General features: G+C 51.3%; 1 protein-coding gene and 1 long non-coding RNA gene across 2 annotated transcripts; one reads left to right on the forward strand and one right to left on the reverse strand.

Moving 5' to 3' along the window:
- Nucleotides 1–541: 541 nt before the first annotated feature.
- GNAI3 (G protein subunit alpha i3) lies at nt 542–15823 on the reverse strand. Its single transcript, XM_010404487.3, has 8 exons — nt 15743–15823; nt 15500–15641; nt 13612–13769; nt 5975–6103; nt 3273–3402; nt 2689–2842; nt 1650–1843; nt 542–1458 (listed from the first exon to the last, which is right to left on the reverse strand). The coding sequence occupies exons 1-7, from the start codon at nt 15745–15747 to the stop codon at nt 1653–1655; spliced, it is 909 nt and encodes a 302-aa protein (XP_010402789.1). The 5' UTR covers nt 15748–15823; the 3' UTR covers nt 542–1458; nt 1650–1652.
- On the forward strand, nt 3402–3961 carry LOC109145282. The gene is made up of 2 exons (XR_002046576.2): nt 3402–3496; nt 3795–3961. It is a non-coding gene; the product is annotated as an uncharacterized LOC109145282 (long non-coding RNA).
- Nucleotides 15824–22162: the final 6339 nt, after the last annotated feature.

Consider the following 22162-nt stretch of genomic DNA (forward strand, 5'->3'; position numbering starts at 1 on the left):
CCAAAAAACTTCCTGGCCAGAGCGCCTGGATGAGATGAAGCTCCTGGATGAGTTGAAAGGATGAGTTATCCCATAAGTGGCTGGAAGGGAATTGTTAACCAGACACAGCACCAGAGAGCTTGGAAAAGATTCTAGAACAGGGAATCTCCCTCAGGGCTCTCCTTGCCAGCACCCACAAGCCTCCCTGGGGAATTCATCCTGGATTTCTAACCAAGTGTTCTCAGAACAGTCCCACCTCCATCCTGCAGAAGCACTCAGAGCAGAATTCCCATCAGGTTCACAGCAGCCAGTGAGGTTTGGGCTACAAATAAGCAGTAATTATCCATCTGCCAATAACCCCGTGGGCAATGGGATTCCTGGCATGTTCCAATTGTGCCAGCACGACCCAAGTCTTTGGGAGCAGTGGTAGGTGATAAAGCACGAGGAACCTCCCTGTCCAGGTAATTCCCAATTCCCATCAAAGCTCCTCATTTCCTTCTCCAGCAAAGCACAAAAGCTGAGAACGCTCCTGGAAAAAGGAAGAATAAAGTGGAGAAAAGGCTACAAGCTTTACTCACCATTTTAATACTGCCAACAAGTCTAACAGATCCAACTGTACACATGACAAACTGGGAAGAGTCTGGATGCAATCATGGATCAGCAAAGGAATGTAGGACTGCTTAGGGATGGCACTATAGGGAAACAGGGATTTGGCACCACACAGACAAAGTAAAGGCATGCTCAGGACAGGGCTGGGCAGGGAGGGCCACGGGAAAGGCAGCACAGAACAATCCACCGTTTTCATCCCAAAAAATGCACAGGAATCAGTGGTTTGGGAGCTTGGGAGCAGCAGTTTTCCCCCCAGCGAGGGCTCAGCTCCTCTTCCCACCGAGCCAGGATTATGCTGAGCACAAATCCCTTCCAATACTGGCATAAAACTGGGCTCAAACCCTCAAACAGAACCTAAACCCTCCTTCTGCTGCAAGGAGCCTTTCCCAAAGCCTGGGGGGGTGCAGGATGGTAACAAATCACACATGGAAAAAAAGCCGAAGCTCTAAGGATCCCTTAGTAGCTGCAGAAATATTAAATCCTGGCCATAGCAAGTGTTAAAAACAAGGAATTCCTGCTAAGAGGAATATTTTCTGCAGGATCTGCTCACATGTGCATAGTTAAGTGATTTTTTTTTTTGTTGCTTTTTTTTAATTATTATTATTTTTAAAACAAGGTTTGCAAATAAAGAAATAAAGTTTAGTAAAGTTATAGTTTTCTCGATGGAAAAAAAAAAATAACCTTAAAAACAGACTAGTGGTGGCTTGTTAACCAAAGGAAGAGAGAAAGCTACATATCCAAGGTCTGGAATCCAGCTGGAATCCACCGCACACCCCGGAGATCACGCCGTCCAACGATGCCAGGAGGATCTACTCCCACTACGTGGCTTCACTGTGCCCTAATTCCACATCCCACAGCAACAGAAGGTCCCTAAGACAGAAGATTGTGCTAAAGAATTCCAGGATTCCACGTGTTCCCTGCTCCTGGGTCATGCTCGTCGCTGTCCCCACGAGGCAGCAGGAGTCTGGGGCTCACCAGGCAGAAACACTGGGAAGGAAACCAGGAATGTAGAAGGGAGCAGAGAGAGCCGTTCCCAGCGGGACACCCGGAGCTGCATTTACCTCTCAGTAGAGCCCACACTCCTTGAGGTTGTTTTTGATGATGACGTCGGTGACGGCGTCGAAGACGAACTGGACGTTCTTGGTGTCGGTGGCGCAGGTGAAGTGGGTGTAGATCTCCTTGGTGTCCTTCCTCCGGTTCAGATCCTCGAACTGGCACTGGATGTAGGCGGCTGCCTCCTCGTACGTGTTGGAGCCTGGAAAGGAAAAGATCCCTGGCTTTGCCCACCAGCTCACGGGAGCTTTTAAGTCCGTATTAAGCTGCTTGCAACCATCTGCCTTATCCAGCTACAAATCCAAATCCACCATTAACTCCTTCTAGGAGATCTGAGCTCTATTCCCAGCTCCTGGGCAGTGACCTTGGACATGGGATCCAGGGATTGCTGTGTGCTGGGACAGCCACGCTCCACAAAAGTGACAAATCATAGGAATCACGGGCTGGAAGGGACCTTCAAGCCCATTTCATTCCACCCCCTGCCATGAATAGGGACACCCTGCACTACACCAGGTTGCTCCAAGCCTTGTCCAGCCTGGCCTGGAGCACTTGCAGGGACAGGGAATCCACATCTTCTCTGGGAATCAAAGAAATCAACAGGTTTGAAGAGATTGGAAGGGTTTTTTAAACATGTAAATGCCTCGAGCAGTGTCCAGGTAAAGCCTTCCACCTGTGTGGAACCACAGCAGGCATGGGCTCCAGAAGAATCCACGCCAAACACGGACGCTCCAGGGTGGACAGGAGCCAGAGCAGGATGTGGTTAAGTTCCACATCCTCCAAAACTGAATTTAAATGGAATTATTGTCCTAGTAAGGTGTGGAAAAGGAGGAGTGACCTCGATTTGCTGGAGCGCAACACTTTGGGGTTCATATTCCAGGGAAGGACAAAGGTTGTTTCCACGCACAGCTCTTCCAAGAAAACAAGCTACCAGGTGCCCACTGAACAGGCCAGAGACACTGTCCAGGAGACACAGGCAAGGAATTGGGGGAAAAGTTTGTAACTGATTCTGGGTTGTGTAAGGCTCTGACTCACTCATTCCCGGCCTACCTGTGTACTCCGGGTAGCAGATCGTTAGTGGGCTCTTCTTAATCTTCTCCTCAAACAGGTCTTTCTTGTTCAGGAAGAGGATGATGGAGGTGTCTGTGAACCATTTGTTGTTACAAATGCTGTCAAAGAGTTTCATACTCTCATGCATCCGGTTCTGGAAAAAGAAATCCAATAGGAGAGATGTTAGGGAAGGGTGGGATGGGGGACAGAGGATCTGCTGCACAGGCCAGACTCAAAATTGGGGTGTCACCGCCACATCCTCACTGCCATTGCCCCAGGAGGAGCACAGGGGGACAAGTCACCTCCTCCTGTTCCTTCCTGGAGTGACTCACACGTAGGGAACAAGCCATGAGAACAACTCCAGGCACCTCCCAGCAACCAGGACGGTGGAAAACCTCATTGATGGGTTGTGTTTATCACTTTGTGGGGCAAGATTCCACCGGCTGATCCAAGGAGTGCTTGTCCTTGCAGCTCTCAGACAATTTAACAGGAGGAATATGCCAGGAACATTCCAGCCTGCTGCAGGATGGAGCTAGGATGCTCCCAGCTCCCTTCCATGCAGCCATAAACCCCACATCACGCACCATCTCCTCGTCCTCAGCCAGCACGAGGTCGTAGTCGCTCAGGGCCACGCAGAAAATGATGGCTGTCACTCCCTCGAAGCAGTGGATCCACTTCTTCCGCTCTGAGCGCTGCCCTCCCACGTCGAACATCCTGGCAGAGGCGGGAGAAGCGGCTCAGGAGCTGAGCACACCCCTCCTGCCTGGCCCCCGTGGCGTTCCCAAGGATGGGGAAGGCTGAGCAGCAGGTTGGGAACACGCAGGGTTTCAGGAGCTTCCCTCAGGAGAGGGGGTTTTAAAATTCCCATCTTGGGAGAGGGGATTTTAAATCAGAATTCTCTATTTTCTTTCAAGCCAGGGTGGATAGAGCTTGCAGCAACCTGGGCTAGTGGAAGGTGTCCCTGCCTGTCTGGTTCCAGGTGTCCCCGGATGAGATTTAACATCCCTTCCAAGCCAAACCATTCCACGACTCTGGTTTTCAGCAGGAAGAACTGGAAGCTACCATCCAGAGCTCTGCTGATTTTGTTCTCTCTCCTATTTCCTTAGCAACAACCCATTTGCTTGACTGGACTCCAAACACCTTCTCAAAGCGCTTCCAGGGAAATGGATTATCGGGAACACGCTACACCTGCAAGCTCCTGCTGGGACCCAGGAAGAAATTAATGGGGTTAAGAAATAATTTCATGTATTAAAAAATAATCTGAGGTACTGGAGGTTAAAGGCTGTGCAGCTGCTTACGGGATTTCTGTAAAAATTAAATTAATTTCTAATTAAATAGGAATTTGTGTCACAGGTAGTTCCAGCCCCCTGCTCATCCAAATATTTTGATGAAAGCCCAGGATTGGGATTTAATTAAATCAAGTTAATATCTGAGTTATTAAGTCATAGATATTGATTTGTTCCCAGAGCAGACAAGGAGCTGTCCAGGGGGGAATTTAATGATACTGAACTAACTCCTATCTCCTATTTAACCCTCTGGTCTAGAAGGAAAGATGGAAATCTCTGTGAGGATCCAGGATATTTACATGGCTGGAATCATTTGCCGTTAGCACAGAGAGATCCATGAAGGAAGAGCATCCCTGACAACTCAGCTCATCCCAATTCCAGTCACTGCAGCTTCCCCATCCCATTATTAATGGCTGAGATGGAATATCAAGGCAGAGCTGGCAGCACCAGGGTTTCCCAAGGATTAATGCTTCCCTTTGTGGAGCAAATCCCTCCAGGACAGCACCTCGCCCTGCACATGATCGATGGCTCCGGGTGGGATCAGGAAGGAAGGTGGAGATGATTAAAGGAACACACTGGAGATGCTAATCCTGATCCATCACCACAAGAAGACAAGTTATTCCTTGGATGGACCAGAAGCTGCATAAATAAATCAATGATGCCGAGTATTTTGGCATTTTTGTTAAAAATGTTCTTAAATTGCACAGTTCAGAAGCCAAAATGCTGCTCTCCCAAAAACTGTGCAAAAGTTTCCTTCTCCAGAGGAGACCATGGAGATGCTCCAAGGACTGGAGCCCCTCTGCTCTGGAGCCAGGCTGGGAGAGCTGGGAAGGAGAAGGCTCCAGAGAAACCTGAGAGTCCAGTGCCTAAAGGGGCTCCAGGAGAGCTGGAGAGGGACTTGGGACAAGGTCCTGGAGGGACAGGACACAGGGAATGGCTTCCCACTGCCAGAGGGCAGGGATAGATGGGATCTTGGGAAGGAATTCTCCCTTGTGAGGGTGGGGAGGCCCTGGCACAGGGTGCCCAGAGCAGCTGTGGCTGCCCCTGGATCCCTGGAAGCATCCAAGGCCAGGTTGGACGGGGCTTGGAGCAATGTGGGACAGTGGAAGGTGTCCCTGCCCATGGCAGGGGTGGGACTGAATGGGATTTAAGATCCCTTCCAATCCAAACCAGTCTGGGATCCTGTTAAAACCCTTGGATTTTGCTGCAACTCCAACAGAGTGTTTCACAGCCCATTTATAAAGAAGCCAACAAACGCTTTTCAGGAACACGAACAGGAAAGGCTCCAAACCATTGGCACAGACAGAGGGAATGGGGCTGAGCCACAGGCACTGCGCTGTCCTACACCCAGCCTCCGGCACTGGAGTGCCCTGGGGCTCCAGCTGCTTGTCAGGAGCACACGTGGGATCTGAAGCGAGGAATTCCTAAGCAGCAGGAAGGGGAGCTACATGGATCCAAGGTGAGGAAGGAGGGATGCAGCCTCAGCATACGGAGGCAGTGGGAGCCGCTCTGAGGTTAGAGGAAGCTCGTTAGTGACATGTAAAGGGACACTGCCAGGAGCAGGCTGGATCCACAGCCTGGCAGGGACTGGATCAGCAGAGGGGACAGGAAAGTCCCAGCCCCTGCAGTGCCAGGCACAGGCTGGCAATTCCAAGAGGAACACATGGAGCACACCATGCATCCCGGAGCCACAGCCTGGCTGCAGGCACGCCTCGGTTCCTCTGCTCCGAGGAAAGGGTTAAACTCAAACTCAAACTCCAGTCAGTGTCCTTTTAGTATTATTTTTGGGATTGGATCCTGGAAACGAGCAGTCAGTACCTGTGTCTGCGATTCCAACATAAAAGCAGCTGAAAAGAACAGAAGGCAAATCAAAGTCAAACCGGTCTCTCCAGTGAGCGCCGCCAGCGGAGAGGGATAACGGAGGGAAGGAGGACAGTTAAACCAGGAGCAAGTGTGGGATGTGCCCCCAGCACGGGGCATGGGCAGAGCCCCTCACTCACTTGAAATACAGGTCCTTGAAGGTGAAGTGAGTCTCCACGATTCCTGTAGTTTTCACTCTGGTCCGCAGCACATCCTGCTGAGTGGGAATGTAGGTCGGCTGGGATATTCTATCCAAGTCATTTAGGTAACTAAACCAGAAGAGACAACACAAGAGGCTTTTTTTAGTCGGCTGCCTCACCATGAATCTTTTATAAACTGCAGAACAAAGCACAATTTATTTATCTCCCTCACACAGCACAGCCATGGAAGCAAACAACCCCCCTGGGCTGTCCTGAGGGATGTTTTGGGGGTTTGGGGATTTTAACCCCTCCCTGGATGACCTTGGAGGTGGTGCTGGTGGAGCTGAGCTGGCTGGGGAGGGCAGGGAGGGAATGCAGAGCCGTGCCAGGGCTGGATTTCCCAGGGCAATCCACAGTCAAGGTCTCTCGCTTCAAAGCACAAGGCAATAAATCCAAGGGTTTGCTGTTAAAGGCAGGGATGCGTCAAAGGAGCCGGGAGGGAGGGATGAAGCCTTAAAAACCATCCCAAACCAGGCAGATCCAGTCACCTCCTTCCCCAACAAGCTGACACAACACTCTCTGAGGATACAGCCCCGAAGGAAGCCACATCCTTGCAGCAATTTTCCCATCAAGACCCCAGCTAATTCCAGCCCCAGCACATTCCTCTTGGAGTTCAGCTCTCAGGCACACCGGCACGAGGCATAGATGATCCCCAGCGGGATCAGAAATCCCACTCCAGCCAGCAACACCTCTGAGCTCATCTTCCCTCCAGGCTCAGCCTCCTGCTTTCACAAAGATGACAGGGATCCTACAGCTCTGCTGGGGTGGCACAGGCCTTACTCTTTCTCCAGAGCAGGTTTTAATCAGCACAGCCCTGTGTCACTGGGAGGATTCAGGGGCACGAGGGCTCTGATGGGTGTAATAAACCCTCCCAGAACACACATTATTATCACAGATCCATTGTCAGCCAGGAATCGCTTCTTCCCATGTGCCTGGAAGCTGTGCTAGGAACCCCAGCAACACATCCCTCCTCCACCAGCTCCAGCACATCCCTGGCCAGGACTGCCAGGATTTGCAGAGCCCTGCCTTGTTTCTAAACCCCAGATCCCAATGATCTGCCAGGACCTGCCCGGTGCCACGGGGCTTTTCCCACAGAGCTGGCATCTGAGAGTGGATTTAGTGCAGGAAGAGCCAGTCCTCTCATCCCTCCCTCAGCTCCAAAGGGACAGCAGGTCTGAGCTGCTCTGTGACCAGGGTTGAGCCTGGCTTTAGTTTTGGTTTAGTAAAACACGAATTGGAAGGTATTTACCTTCCAGAGCTTCTACCAAGGAATATTTCTGCTGAGGAAGTCACACGCACAGATTTTATTTCTCCTCTCTCTCTCCTACCAGCTTAAGTTGATCTGAGCTGCAATGGATCAAAAGCCAGTGGGAATGCTAAGAACTGACCCAGCAGCTCCTCAAAGCCTGGCTTTGGTACAGGTCACACCACCGATGTGATAAATCATGGAATCATTTGGGTTGGAAAAGACCTTTAAGATAAAGTCCAACTTATCCCAGCACTGCCAAGCCCAAGCTGAAGCTATAAAGCACCTGCTCCCAACAGTCAGTTGGAAGTTTGGGCACTGAAAAGGGTGTAATTCCTAATTCAGGCTTTTGGAGCAGCCAGGGAGGAGGGAATGGATCTGGCAAAGTCCCACCAAACAAACTCGATCAGGGAATAAGGTGTATCAGATTCAGTGGTGCTGCCTGAAACAATAAATTTTGCCAGACTAATTCCAGGGAGATCTAAAGGGCAAATCCCACGGAAAGATAAGCAGCTGGAAAACCCAGCAAAGGGGATTTCTGGGAAACCCTGGAAGCCCTGCCAAGTGTGGGCAGAGGAAGCAGCTCTGTCCTCCCAAAAATCCAGGCTGCGGAGCCCAGCTAGTGCCACTTGTATTTCAGATTAAGTGGAACTTGAAAAAGACACTCCAAAAAGCTGGAAAAGCACACTCTGAATTTCCTTGCTCCCAGTGACTCCTGGCCCCGGCTGCCACAGTCAGACTGCTCCCAGTCAGAGACACCCCTCACAAACAGCTCTGAGAACAAACACAGACCTTGCTGTGCCTCTCCTCATCCCACACATTTCCAATCCCTTCCCACCACCTCCTTCACCTCCATATGCTGAGGCTGCATCTCTCCTTCCCCCCTTGGATCCCTGTGTTTACAGAGCCAGCTATTCCTCATCCTTCAACACCACAAGCTTCCAAAAAGCCAATTTAGGTTTGTTTTCCTTAGTTTTTCATGCTTAAAATGAGGCCCTGAGTACAAAAAAGTGCTGATCAAACCTACAGTGGCACTCATTTGTCCTGCTGACTCTCCAAGCATTCCTGGGACAACCTATGTGTGCAGAGATCATCAAATCCCAGAATTCCAGGATGGTTTGGGTGGGAAGAGACCTTAAAGCCCATCTCTTTCCACCCCTGCCATGGGCAGGGACACCTCCCACTATCCCAGGTTGCTCCAAGCCCTGTCCAACCTGGCCTTGGACACTGCCAGGGATCCAGGGGCAGCCACAGCTGCTCTGGGCACCCTGTGCCAGGGCCTGCCCACCCTCACAGGGAGGGATTTCTCCTCAATATCCCATCTATCCCTGCCCTCTGGCAGTGGGAAGCCATTCCCTCTTGTTGAGTCACTCCAGGCCCTTGGCTGAAGCCCCCCTCCAGCTTTAGGTACTTGAAGGAGCTCTAACATCTCCCTGGAGCTTTCTCTTCTCCAGGCTGTACATTCCCAGCTCTCTGATCACGCTGTATTGGGAATTCCAGTCTGATCAGGAAACGTGCCAGCTCCAGTCCTGTCTCATCCCACACCCAGACAGCTCTAGGAAGCACTGATGGCAGGACAGGGATGCTGGGATGTGGACAAGGAGGATAATAGAGCTCCTCCCCTCATTATCCTGCTCACAGCAACCTTGGAATGGTGATTTCCCGTACAATTCACTCCTTTTGGTGCTAGGAGGAAGGATTTGAAAGGCACAAATAGCTCTGAAAGTCCTTAAGGGGGGAAGGAGGGAGAGGAGGAGGGGAAAAAGAGGAAGGGGGGGAAAGAGGGGAGGAAAAAAGGGGAGAGGAAAAAAGGGGATGGAAGAGGAAGGGAGGGATAAAAGACAAGGGGGAAAAAGAGAAGGAGGGAAAAAAAGGAGGGGGGGGAAAGGAGGAGGGGAGAAAAGGAGGGGAGGAAAAAAACCCACTTAGAAATAATCTAGGTTTTATCCAGCATCATGTCAGGGAATTCAGGCCAGAAGTGGCATTTGGGAACACGAAGAGACCTGCAGGAGTAGATGAAGGCTGATCAGGAACTGTGCTAATTGCCCGTGAGACTGCAGATAATTACCTACAGGCTGGGATCTGCCTGAATTCTGGGAAAAGTATCAAAACTAGGAACGAAAACACTTTAAAGCGTTATGTGCTTGGTGACATTTCCAAGTATCTTGAAAATCTGGAGATGTGTGAAATGGAAATATCCTTCACATTCACCCTGCTGCACCCTGAACAGGGGTTTAGATGGGATATGGGGAAGGAATTCCTCCCTGTGAGTGTGGTGAAGCCCTGGAATGGAATGCCCCAAGAAGCTGTGACTGCCCCATCCCCAGAAGTGGCCAATGCCAGACTGGACAGGGCTTGGAACAACCTGGGATAGTGGAAGGTGTGTCCCTGCCATGGCAGGGGGTGGAATGGGATGGGTTTTAAGGTCCCTTAATCCTGGGATTCCATGATTCTGGAGCCAGGCTGAGAGAGCTGGGAATGCTCAGCCTGGAGAAGAGAAGGCTCCAGGGATGGAGACCTCAGAGCCCCTTCCAGTGCCTAAAGGGGCTCCAGGAGAGCTGGAAGGACTTGGGACAAGGGCATGGAGTGGCAGGACACAGGGAATGGCTTCCCACTGCTGGAGGGCAGGGTTAGATGGAATATTGGGAAGGAATCCTTCCCTGTGAGGGTGGGCAGGCCCTGGCACAGGGTGCCCAGAGCAGCTGTGGCTGCCCCTGGATCCCTGGAAGTGTCCAAGGCCAGGTTGGACAGGGCTTGGAGCACCCTGGGACAGTGGAAGGTGTCCTTGCCCAGTGGAATGAGATTGGATTTAAGTTCCCTTTCCCAGCTGTGCACAGAGGTCCCAAATGCTTCTCCACGGCCCTGGCTGGAGGCAGGAGCTGGGAGCCACGGAGCCACTGCTCACGTCAGAGGGAAAGACAAATGGGAAGTTGCAAAAAGGAGAGTTAAAAAAAGAAATGTTTGCAATATTCCACAAAACCCAGGGTGGCTCCAGGGGGCTTTAGCAGACTGTGCTGGGAAAGGCACTGAGCATTTCCACATCAACAGCCTGGACCAGGAGCTACTCAAGTGTTCTTTTTAAGACAAGAAAAAGGAAGAAAACATGGAAAACACTATGATTCCAGGAGAAATTGTTTGGATTAGTGTTATCCTCCACCCCCTCTCCTCCCACACCACCTCCAGCCTGCCAGGGCAGTGCTCCGACAGGCAGGATCTCTGCCTGCACAAGGGAAAGGGCTCAGTGATGCAGGAAACAGCAGGAAGGGGAATTTTTGGAACAATTCCCTGCTGAAATGCTCAGCTCTCTGCCACAGCACCCCTGCTCTTGATGCCACCTGATTTTCACAAGCAGTTACTTGTCTGTTCCTCTCTTCCTCCATTCCACGTGTCTCAGCCCCAGAATCTGATGCGGAGCCAGAACTGGTCTGGAAGCACAGCACAAAACTGGATTTCAGCTGGAAAACCAGCAAATGGGGCATGGATTTAATGGCTGCTCACCCTGAGGTTTCAGTGCTGTTTGCAGGAGATAATGAAAGGAACAGGGAAGTGAAATTCCCAAGAGAAGTGGGACAAAGCCTACATCATCCCAGCACAAAAAGGGATGCAGGACATCCATCCCTGGTGGTCAGGCACTGGAACAGCTCCCCAGGCAATGGTCACAGCCTCAAGGCTGCCAGAGCCCAAGGAGCATTTGGACAATGCTCTCATCCATGGAACAAAATCCCCTCAAACACAGGGTGGGATTTGGGGATGTCCTGTGCAAGGCCAGGAGTTGGACTTGATGATCCTTGTGGGTCCCTTCCAGCTCAGGATATTCCATGATTCTAAGCGTGGAGAAGGAAATTAATTGGGGAACACAAGAGATAAGGCAGGTCAGGAGCCATGTGCTGAGGGGAAGGAAAACCCAGGGAATTCTGCAAGTCCGGTGGAAGATCCAGCCCTTTACCAGCGTGAACTTGCTGTGAAGAAATGAACCCACTGGCAGCATTTCTCAACCACGAAGTTGCCGAGCTACAGATGCACAATAACATTGGTTTGGTGCAACTTCCTGTGGTTTTGGGACAGGAAGCTGAATTTTCTGGGGCACTTCTCAGGAAATGCCTGGGTGGCTCATCCCGGGTGCAATGTCCCCATCCCAGGCTGTGCCAGCTCCTGGCAGCAGCCACACCTGCACCTGGACATGGGTGGGTGGCAAATATCCAGAAACGGGAAGAACCCTCCAAAATCCCACCCCTGGAAGGCAGTTGGGTCAAGCAGGTACCTACAAAAGCAGGGTAACACCCTCTTTTCCCCATCTGCTCCTTTTCTCCAGCTGCCTTCATCCTCCTCCTCTTCCAAAGCCATCCAGACGCACACCAAGGTTCCTCCTTCAGCTCCATTCCTGCTCTCTGCCCAAGTCCTTCATCTTTCCTCCTCTTCTTCACATCTTTCCATTAAATCATTCCTTCCTTTCCCCCTCCTCATCAATCTTCCCTCCCTTGGAACCTGGCCTTCCTCCTTTCCTGCTGCAAAGGCATGCACAAATCCAAGAAGTCTCCTGTCAGCCCTTCCCTTGATACAAACCCCTGCCAAGGTGCTGCAAATTTAGAAGGATTCTGCCTTATTTTCAAGCTTAAATATGCTCTGAACAGCAAAACCCTGCAGGCAGTGAGCTGTGGCACAGCTAAAGCTTCTCCACAATGCTCCTCCCAACTCATTTTTCCAAGGTTTAAAGCTTAAATTGAGATGAGTTTTCAGCTAGAAATGCTGAACCCCAAGATCACCTTTCAGGGTGTCAAATATTTGTTGTAGAGACACAAAGAATGTGAGTTTAAAAAGAAAAGAGGGGGAAAACCCAACAACTGTTTTACTCATTAAAGAAACAGTTTCCCTTTCCTGCACTAACCTGCCCTTGGAAAAAGATCAGGCATTTCATCAAAAATTCCATTAGCAGCCTGTTTATCTACTTGGAACCTTCCAGGTGTTCTACAGCTGTGTTGATTTTAGGACCAGGACAAGAAGATTTTAGAATCAGAACAGTTTAGAGACAGCATTGCCTGTGAGGTGCCAGGCATAGGGACAGGAGGAAAGGGAAAGCTGTAAGGAGAAAACTGGGAATATTGACCTGCCAGGTGAGGAGATCCCATTTCAGAAATTGCTGAATGTCAGGAAAGTGGCAGCTTAAGTTTTAGGAGTGTTGCTCCCCTGTGCAGGGACAATGGAGGTGACACAGCTGAGAACTTGCCACTTCCACAGAATCCCAGAAACACTGAGCTTGGAAAAGACCTCCAGGATCATGGAGTCCAACCACTGACCTTGTCACCAGACCAGAACAGAGCACTGAGTGCCACATCCAGTTGTTCCATGAACATCTCCAGGGATGGGAACTCCATCCCTGGGCAGCCCCTGCCAAGGCCTGAGCACCCTTTCCATGCAGAAATTCCTGCTGCTGCCCACCCTGAGCCTCCCCTGGCCCAGCCTGAGGCCGTTCCCTCTCCTCCTGTCCCTGTTCCCTGCCAGCAGAGCCCGACCCCCCCGGCTGCCCCCTCCTGTCAGGGAGTTGTGCAGAGCCACAAGGTCCCCCCTGAGCCCCCTTTGCTCCAGCCTGAGCCCCTTTCCCAGCTCCCTCAGCTGCTCCTGGGGCTCCAGACCCTTCCTCAGCTCCGTTCCCTTCCCTGGTCACGCTCCAGCCCCTCAATGTCCTTCTTGTCATGAGAAACCCAAAACTGACCCCAAGATTGGAGGTGGGGCCTCAGCAATGCCCAGCGCAGGGGACGGGCACTGGATGGTCCTGCTGGACGGGCACTGGATGTTCCTGATCCAAGCCAGGTGCCTTTGGCCTCTTGTCCCCCTGGGCACATCTGGGCTCATGTCCACCTTCACACAAGATGCCAAGTTTCTTCCATGAAACCAGCACATTTGTCAAAAATCACATTTTTCAAAATTACATTCAATCCCTCCCTATGAGGGTGGGGAGGCCCTGGCACAGGCTGCCCAGAGCAGCTGTGGCTGCCCCAGCCCTGGAAGTGTCCAAGGCCAGGTTGGACAGGGCTTGGAGCACCCTGGGCTACTAGAAGGTGTCCGGGCCCATGGCAGGGGTGGAACGAGACCTCTAAGGTCCCTCCCAACCCAAACCATCCAGGATTAAATTCACCAAGGCACAAAACAAGGAATGTGGGGTTTTCCCCAACGCTCCATAGAGGGAAGACAAACAGCACCACATCCCCCTGTGAGCCCAGCCCAGTGCAGACAGGACCTTCCCACCCAGTCCCACCCTGCTCCAGCCACACCGGCCCCTTCTGCACCATGCTGGGAGCTGGGAAGAGCCCAGGAGCTGCTAATGGTTCCTTACTAGGATGCAGAATCGTTCAGCTGGTATTCCCTGGATCTGCTGAAGCAGGCCTGCACTCCAGGGTCTCTCCAGAGCCGTTTGATGACTCCAGCCAGCTCAGCCGTCATCATTCCCTCCTCCGCGCTCCCTGCCAGCACGAACAGCTGCCGGGCATCGTCCTGCAGGACAGAGAACGCATCATTTGGGATGTCCATCCACTGAGACCTTCCCCTTCCTGGCACCAACAGCAAGGTTCAACATCTTGGGATCTAATTAATCACTGTTCTAATTAATCACCATCCAGTCCATCCAGTTTTCTCCCAAAAGTCATGGAGTTGTTGACCTCCTGCAGCCAGAAAGGGAAGTTTTGGGGAAGACGCTCCAGGCTGTGGGGTGAGATGCCCTGATCAGAAATGGCCACAGCACTTCCATGGGGATCACAGCTCCGAAGGCACCATTCCCATCAAAACCATGGGGTTTCAGTGATTTGGTGCAATGTTCCAGAGAAAAGGTGGGAATGCTGATGTGCTACTCCAGACCAATGAACTGAACTGGAGGTTTGACCTGGAAAACCTCTGTTGGCGTGGCACAGCACAGGGAAAAGGGAAAGAAAGTGAGTTCTGAGAGATGATGGGATCAAAGCTTTGAGGATTTGCCTTTTGCTGCTAGAGCTGTCGGAAGTGAGGGAGACTGACTCCTTAATAAAACATCTCATCAGGAGATGGGATGGACTGATCAGGATCTGAGCATGAAAAATCCCCCTCAGAAGCCAGCGCAGGACCTGGCTCTTGTCCAAGTTATCCAGTGGATTAGGACAGGGAACCCCACACTGCCCCAAAGCCCCCTCTGCTTTTATTCCTACCCTGATCAGACCTGTCAGGTCCTTCTGGGAGCTGTGAGAGACCTTCCACTATCCCAGGATTCTCCTCCTAACACTGGCTCCTCTCCCCTGAGCCCCAAATCCCCCTGGGCATGTGCCAAGCTCAGGGTGCTGATCCCAAATCCACTTTATTGAGGTGTTAACAGCCAAAATGCAGAGGGACCCCGGTTCTGGATCTGTGTAGGTCACTCCATGGTTTGATGCATTTGGCTATCCTTGGCCTTTTCCTGGGAAAGCATGGCAAGGTTTCTGCCCTTCGGGATGGCAAAAATTCACGGCACTCAGCTCTTGTGAAGCCACCTCAGCATGGGCAGAAAACTGAGAAAGGACTTGGAGTCAGCATCTTCCCCATTCCAGCTCCAAGATCCCAACTTGGCTTTGACAAGCACCAGGAAAGGTGGAAGAGAACTCCAGGAGGATTTGGAGCAGCAGCTGGACAACAGCCTGGGTGAACATGTGAGTGCAGATGTGCCCTTTGGCCAGGACTTGGAATCATAAATCCAAAATAAATACCATAAATTCGAACCATCCGGGGCTCAAGCAACTGTAGCACGAGGCGGAACAGTCACAGTGCAGCCCTGTGCTGACACAATTCCTTTCTCCTGCACATTTCCAGGAGTCCCTAGTTCCCACTCTGTGCCTTTCCCACCACCACAAGGATCAAGGCTTCCTGACTTCCAGCTCAAAGTGCTGGACACAAATGCAAGAAGCAGGCCAGGGAATGCGCAGAGTTAGATGGGAGAGGAAAAGCAGGGCCTCAAACCTCCCAAAATTTCAAGCTCAAAATTCCCAAAAATTCAAATAATTTAGAGAAAGATTTTAAGACTTCTTAAAATTTTTTGAGCATTCAAGCTACTAAGGATTCTTACCCAAAACCTCAGTAAAATATTGATGCTTTGTACTGACAATACACTAAAGTTATGACAGGTTTTTTGATACTTTATCTTGTAACAAATGTATTCTGCCCCGGACTGAAATTCCAGGATTCATTAACACAATTCAGACAAAGGAAATAAATGGAATACTCACTGCTCTGGCAACTTCTCCAAAGTCTATCTTTAGCCTCCCCATGGCTCTGATGATGGCTATGATGGATTGGATGGTGTTGCTGTACACAACCACTTTATACTGTTTGCATTCCTCCTCTGAGTAGCCATCCTCATGGATAATCCTGGAAGAACACCAGGTTATTATTCCCAAGCCAAACCAGAAGGGCACCACACATTTCTTATCCCATCTCACACAAAAACAGAGGTTCCAGCCTGCACTCACTTCATCTGCTTCACGATGGTGCTTTTCCCAGACTCTCCAGCACCTGAAAAGCACAAAAAACATCCAGTTAACCATATGAAACTGAAAGGAAAAGCAGGATGTGCTTTTTCCAGTTCCCACAGAGAAGTTGATGGGGTCTGGAGTAGGATATTCCTCGTGCAGTGCTGTGGATAGCAGAGTTCCACCGTACTGTCCTGGCAGATCCTTCCTGGATTTTATTTACAGATGCCAACAGTCACCACGAGTTCATCTGCTAAAAAACCCTGGAATTTCTCAATTTCCAGAGGTCAACAAAGGCAGCCAGCAGGGAGACAGGTCTGAAGAACTGGGATGAGGATTTATCCAACAGAGCAGCTCCCATCCCTCACTCCAGGCCAAGACAGCCAAAGTGCATCAGCATCCCCAGATGCTCTCACCATTACTGAGCTGGACAGGAAAGGACTTAAACAACCAGGAGGGAAGTGACCTCTGGCACAGGCTAATTTCCAGGTGAAATCTCAGAGATGCAGGTATGTCTGCATCCCAACAGCCTTCCTTCAAGGAATGTCAACAATACCTGGCTTCCAAACCTCTGCAGAGCTGGGAGGGCAGTTATCCCTGGGGGTGTGGGGGTCAGTTATCCCTAGCAGGGGGTCAGTTATACTGGGGAGGTCAGTAATCCCTTGAAGAAGGGTCACTTATCCCTAGAGGGGGGGGTTCAGTTATCTCTAACTGCAAAAAACCAGCAAGTTCCCTGTTTTCCCTAGTTTTTTGTCCCAGATCCCAGAGCACTCCCAAACCAAGTCCCTCCTGTATGGCTCAGGGCAGTGGACACCTGGGATTCCAAACCCTCAGTTATCCTGGTTGATGGAGCCAAGCAGAGCTGCCCACATGCCTGTCCCAGCTGGGAGCGTGCCTAAGGCAGGCATGGTGCTCCTGAAGTCAGCAGAACTCCAGGACTTCACCTCATGTGGCAGCAGGAGCTCAGCACCAAGGAGCTGGCTCTGCCACTGCCTCAGGGCTCCTCGGCCTCAAGACTCCCCAAGCTACACAGCTGGGCTGGCTGCAGGCAAGGAATGATGCTGGACCTGCTTGGATTTGGACAGATGACTCAGGTGAGCGCAGATACAATAAAACACCCGTAGAATTCCAGACTGGTTTGGGTTGGGAGGGACCTTAAATCCCATCCTGTTCCACCCCCTGCCATAGGCAGGGACACCTTCCACTCTCCCAGGTTGCTCCAAGCCCAATCCAACCTGGCCTTGGGCACTGCCAGGGATCCAGGGGCAGCCACAGCTGCTCTGGGCACCCTGTGCCAGGGCCTCCCCACCCTCATAGGGAAGGATTCCTTCCCAATATCCCCTCTAAGCCTGCTCTTTGTCAGTGGGAAGCCATTCCCCCTTATCCTGGCACTTCAGGCCCTTGTCCAAAGTTCCTCTCCAGCTCTCCTGAAGCCCCTTTAGATCTCAGGTCTCCCTGGATCCTTCCCTTCTCCAGACTGAACATTCCCAGCTCTCCCAGAGCAGCTCAGTGTTTGTGGTCAGGTATGAAAACATTAACACTCTGTGGACTCAGCACTTCCACCCTGGGAGGAGACAAAGCCTCATTTTTATTTCCCACGGCCACTCTCCACATTCCCTGTGATTTCCAACCTCCCGTGTCCCCACACAGCCCCGAATTCAGACTGAGAAGGGACTTTTGACATGACCTCTCTGGTTCTGCCCTCTCAGCATCACATTCACTGTCATTTCCTCCTTAGATTATCCCAAAATAATCTCCCACTGCAGCCAAGCTGTTCTACCTGTCACCAACCCCATCAGATCCGACCCTGCCACTACAACGCTAATTCCAACCATTCCTTTAACCTCTTCCCTTCCCCCCTCAACCCCAAACACTGCTGGGTAGAGCAGCAATTCCCCTCTCCAAGGTTACTCTCACCTTACTACAAAAGGATGAGCAGAGGGAGAAAGTAGGAACCCACATCCTCCGAACTGTCTCCTCACTAACACACAACCCCAAACTGGCTCCTCAGCCATGGCCAAGCAGTGAGTTGTTATTCCTAAAGAAGTTTTTCCTGTTGTTCCAGGTTCTCTCTCTCAGGCAAGAGCCACCCAGACAAGGTACCTCATTAACACTCACTGAAAAACATCTCCCCTCCAGCTCCAGCTCTGGAATTGAAGGCTGGAGCTCCTGCTGGGATGGCCCAGGAGATGGGCAATGCCGGGAAAAGAAGGGATTAACACTGCCCATGTCTAGGCTGACACAGAGGAACAGCTTCCCACTGACAAAAGGAGGATTAGATGAGAAAATTGGGAAGAAATTCCATGAGGGTGGCGAGACCCTGGCACAGGTTTCCCAGAGAGGCAGTGGCTGCCCCATCCCTGGAAGCAACCTGGTTCAGAAGGTGTGCCCACGGCAGGGGGTGAGATGAGCTTTAAGGTCCCTTCCCACCCAAACAGTCCCGGGATTCCATGATTCTGGAGACCCTCTGTTCTGGAGCCAGGCTGGGAGAGCTGGTGGTATCCAGCCTGGAGAAGAGAAGGCTCCAGGGATGGAGACCTTAGAGCACCTTCCAGTGCCTAAAGGAGCTCCAGGAGAGCTGGAGAGGGACTTGGAACAAGGACCTGGAAGGACAGGACAGGAGGGAATGGCTTCCCACTGCCTGAGGGCAGGGTTAGATGGGATATTGGGAAGATGGGAATTCCTCCCTGTGAGGGTGGGCAGGCCCTGGCACAGGGTGCCCAGAGCAGCTGTGGCTGCCCCTGGATCCCTGGGAGTGTCCAAGGCCAGGCTGGACAGAGCTTGGAGCACCCTGGGATAGTGGAAGATGTCCCTGCCCATGGCAGGGGGGGTGGAATGGGATGACTGGAAGGTCCTCTCACTCCACTCCAGCCAACCACTCCCCATTTTACTCATCCTTTCTGGACCTAATTTCAACATCTCTGGGTCTCACTTCTGCCCTTTGACGCTTCTCTAAACACTTGCAGATGTTCACACTGGACAAGCTGCAACTCCCCATTTTCCAAGCCACTGGAAAGGGTTTGCATGAAGAGATCCATATTGGACCAACTCAGCAGCTTTTATCCTGCACCCTTCGTTCTCAGCTCTGGGGACCCCCATGTGAGGTGTTTACACCCAGTGTGGCTGAATCCTTCAATAGGGTGATAAAAAATGGGAACTCAAATGCTACTGAAACACTGCTTCAACCTAGAGCAAACTGATGCTCCACACTAGAAATTCACATCAAGAGTGGATAGAGTTACACTGGAATCTTACAGGTTCCTCAGGCAAAGCTCCAGATTCTGGGATCTTAGGCAGGGACTAGATGGGGAGCCAGGAAGACCTCAAAGATCATGAGATGTGAGAGTGGATTTGAACCCATGGAAATCTGGGCATTCCTGGGACATTTCTGCCCATCAAAGGAAAAGCAAATCCTTCTCTTCTGCTCCCATTAGCCCAGCCAGACAGGGATCACATCCTGCCACAAGAAAGCAGGGCTGACCTCAGCGTGAATGGCATAACCCCATGGAAAAACTGCTTCAGAAGCCTTAACTTCTCTCTTCCCAAAATAGCAGCAAGGAACCTCCTTATCCCACCCTGGACACAAAGAGCAGCTCATCTGTTACAGGCATTGTCCCACTCCATGGACACAGGACAAGAATTCCACAACGTCCCTGTCCTCAACACATCCTTCCACGAGAGTCCACCTATTCCCTCTGGAAACCAGATGAAGCCAGGAGGCATCCCAGCTCCTGAAAACCCCCACACCTCACCCAGTGCATCCCAGTAACACCCCAGACCGCCCCAGCGACATTCCAATAACAGCCCAAACCATCCCAGTAACATCCCAAACCATCCCAGTAACACCCCAAGTGCTTAGGGAAAAGCTCAGCACCTAAGTGCTGGAATTCCATCTCCAAGGATAGCAATCCCTGTACAAATTCCTACAGCCAGACCCCTTCTCCCTCCGGAGCAGGAGGGAATTGGAGCAGCTTTCCAGCTGTATCAGCACTGGGCCTGGGAAAGCAAAGGGTACAAAGGGGGGAAATTATCATCCAACCACTTCCCCCAAGGAATCCAGAGGATTTCCTGGAGCAGGAGATGGGAAGCCAAGCAACTTGGCATGGCCACATGCTGGAGATTACACGGAAGGGAGCAACAAAACACAGCTTGGAGTGGGAATTCCAAGGGAGGAATTCCACACAACCCTAGACTTCTGCTTTAAAAATTCTCCAAGGAGGTAGGTCAGACTCCCTACACCTTCCAGACTCAAGCATCCAGTTTCCTGCTCCAGAAAGTCCTAAAAATCCTATTTTCAGTGCTTTTTTTCCCCTGAAGTGGTATCAAAACTGCATTAAACTGTACTTCAGGAAAGGAGTTCCACACACACAATTAAGCAAGTTTCTGAAGAGAAACCAGGTCACTGCTGAAACAAATCCTTCCAGGGACGGAACAGGGATGAACCCAGACAATCCATTAAAGTACAAGTGAGGAAGATAAAACTGAAGGGCCTGACATGGGTGTGTGGCTTGGACCTCCAGGAACAGTTCAGAAACTCCGCAGGGATTTGGCAGGAACTCCACAAGCCCATTCCTGAGGTGCTGCAACCCTTGGTGATCTCCCAAATCCAGGGGTATTTCTCAGCAGTTCCAACATCCCCTGTTAAACAGCTCGGGAATAACCCCAGGTGCTCACGTGAAGCTCCAGGGGTGAGTTACAGACCCGGGAATGTGACAGGACCCTCCGTAGGAGGAGCAGGCTGGAAGCAATGCGGCTCATCTGGCTGTGGTTACAGCTCCCAAATCCCAAATGGAACCAGCTCCCCTCAGACAGGCTGAAAGGGGCCAAAACAACAGCACGACCAAGTTGGGAGGAATCCAGGTCCAAAAATATCCAGTGGCTTTAGAGCCACTGGAAGCGTGGAGCAGGGGCTGTTCAAATCATCCTAAATCCGATGGGTATCTCCCTGATAAACAGATGTCTCCTTTATTTAACACTCATCCCACCCCACAAGGAACACAGACATCTCCCCTTACCCACCAACACCCTCCTTAGTTTTCCGCAGCACTGCATTCCCGATTTGCATTCCGTGAGGAATATCTCCCCAACAACCTCTGCCATCCCATGGACCTGTGCAGCCCCAGTTGGGGAAAGCTGAACTATCAAATCCTCATCCTCTTCGCCACTTCCCTCCTTCCAATCTCACCGTGTGGAATGCATATCCCAACATCCTGACCTTCCTAGAGCTGCCATCCCCGATAACACAGATCCCATATTCCCTTGTCGAGGTTTTTTATTTCAATGGACATCTAGAAAACTCTTGGATACCACAGAATCACATCCAACAAGGGAACTGCACTGGCAATCAGGAGAAAGGGAAAAACACTGGAGAAAGGAGCAGCAGTGTTGTACCACCAGGCTTGAAAAATCCAGCTATTGTTGCAAAAGCCAACAGGAACCAGGAGAGATTAGGCTGACACTTCTAATTCCGTAAGAATGATGGGAAAAACAATATATTCAAATAAGCACGGCACATGGGCTGGCTTCAGCCTCACTGCAGAGGGAACAGGAGCCAATGGCACAGGATAAACCATGTGAGGCTGTCACTGCCTCCGGAGGGGATAGAAATGGAGGCTTGGGTAAGGAATGGCACACTGGAAACAGAAGCAACACTAGCCCCAGGATCACTTCAGTGAAATTTCAAGCACTGCTGGGCCTGCTGGAGCACATGGGCTGAAGCTGACATGGCTGACCAGCAAAAGGTATCTGGAAGCTGCACAGGAGAGCAGCAGCCCCGATAGAAGATTTAGAATCATAGAAGGAATCCTGGAATGGTTTGGGTTGGAAAGGACCTTAAATCCCATCCCATTCCACCCCCCCCGCCATAGGCACAGACACCTTTCACTATCCCAGGTTGTTCCAAACCCCATCCAGCCTGGCCTTGGACACTCCCAGGGATCCAGGGGCAGCCACAGCTGCTCTGGGCACCCTGTGCCAGGGCTTCCCCACCCTCAAAGAATTCCCATCTTCCCAATATCCCATCTAACCCTGCCCTCCAGCAGTGGGAAGCCATCCCCTCTCATCCTCACACTCCAGGCTCTTGTCCAAAGTTCCTCTCCAGATCTCCTGGAGCTCCTTTAGGCACTGGAAGGTGCTCTAAGATCTCCTTGGAGCCTTCTCCTCTCCAGGCTGAGGATTCCGAGCTCTCCCAGCCTGGCTCCAGAAGGGGTTTTCCATTTTGCCTTGAAAGTACTGGAACCCCAACCCAGCTTTAATAAAGGCTTTAAACATGTAACGATTACTTCAAAGCTTAGAAACATCCCATGACCATTTGGAAGGTTAAAATATCTCCAGGAATTCTGCACTATTCCTGGGAAACATGAGGCTGGAGGAACCTGCGCCTGTCCCCTACACCCAGACCTGAACGAACATTGACAGTTC

This window comes from Corvus cornix, chromosome 26 (genome assembly GCF_000738735.6).
Source record: "Corvus cornix cornix isolate S_Up_H32 chromosome 26, ASM73873v5, whole genome shotgun sequence".
Taxonomy (NCBI): Eukaryota; Metazoa; Chordata; class Aves; order Passeriformes; family Corvidae; genus Corvus; species Corvus cornix.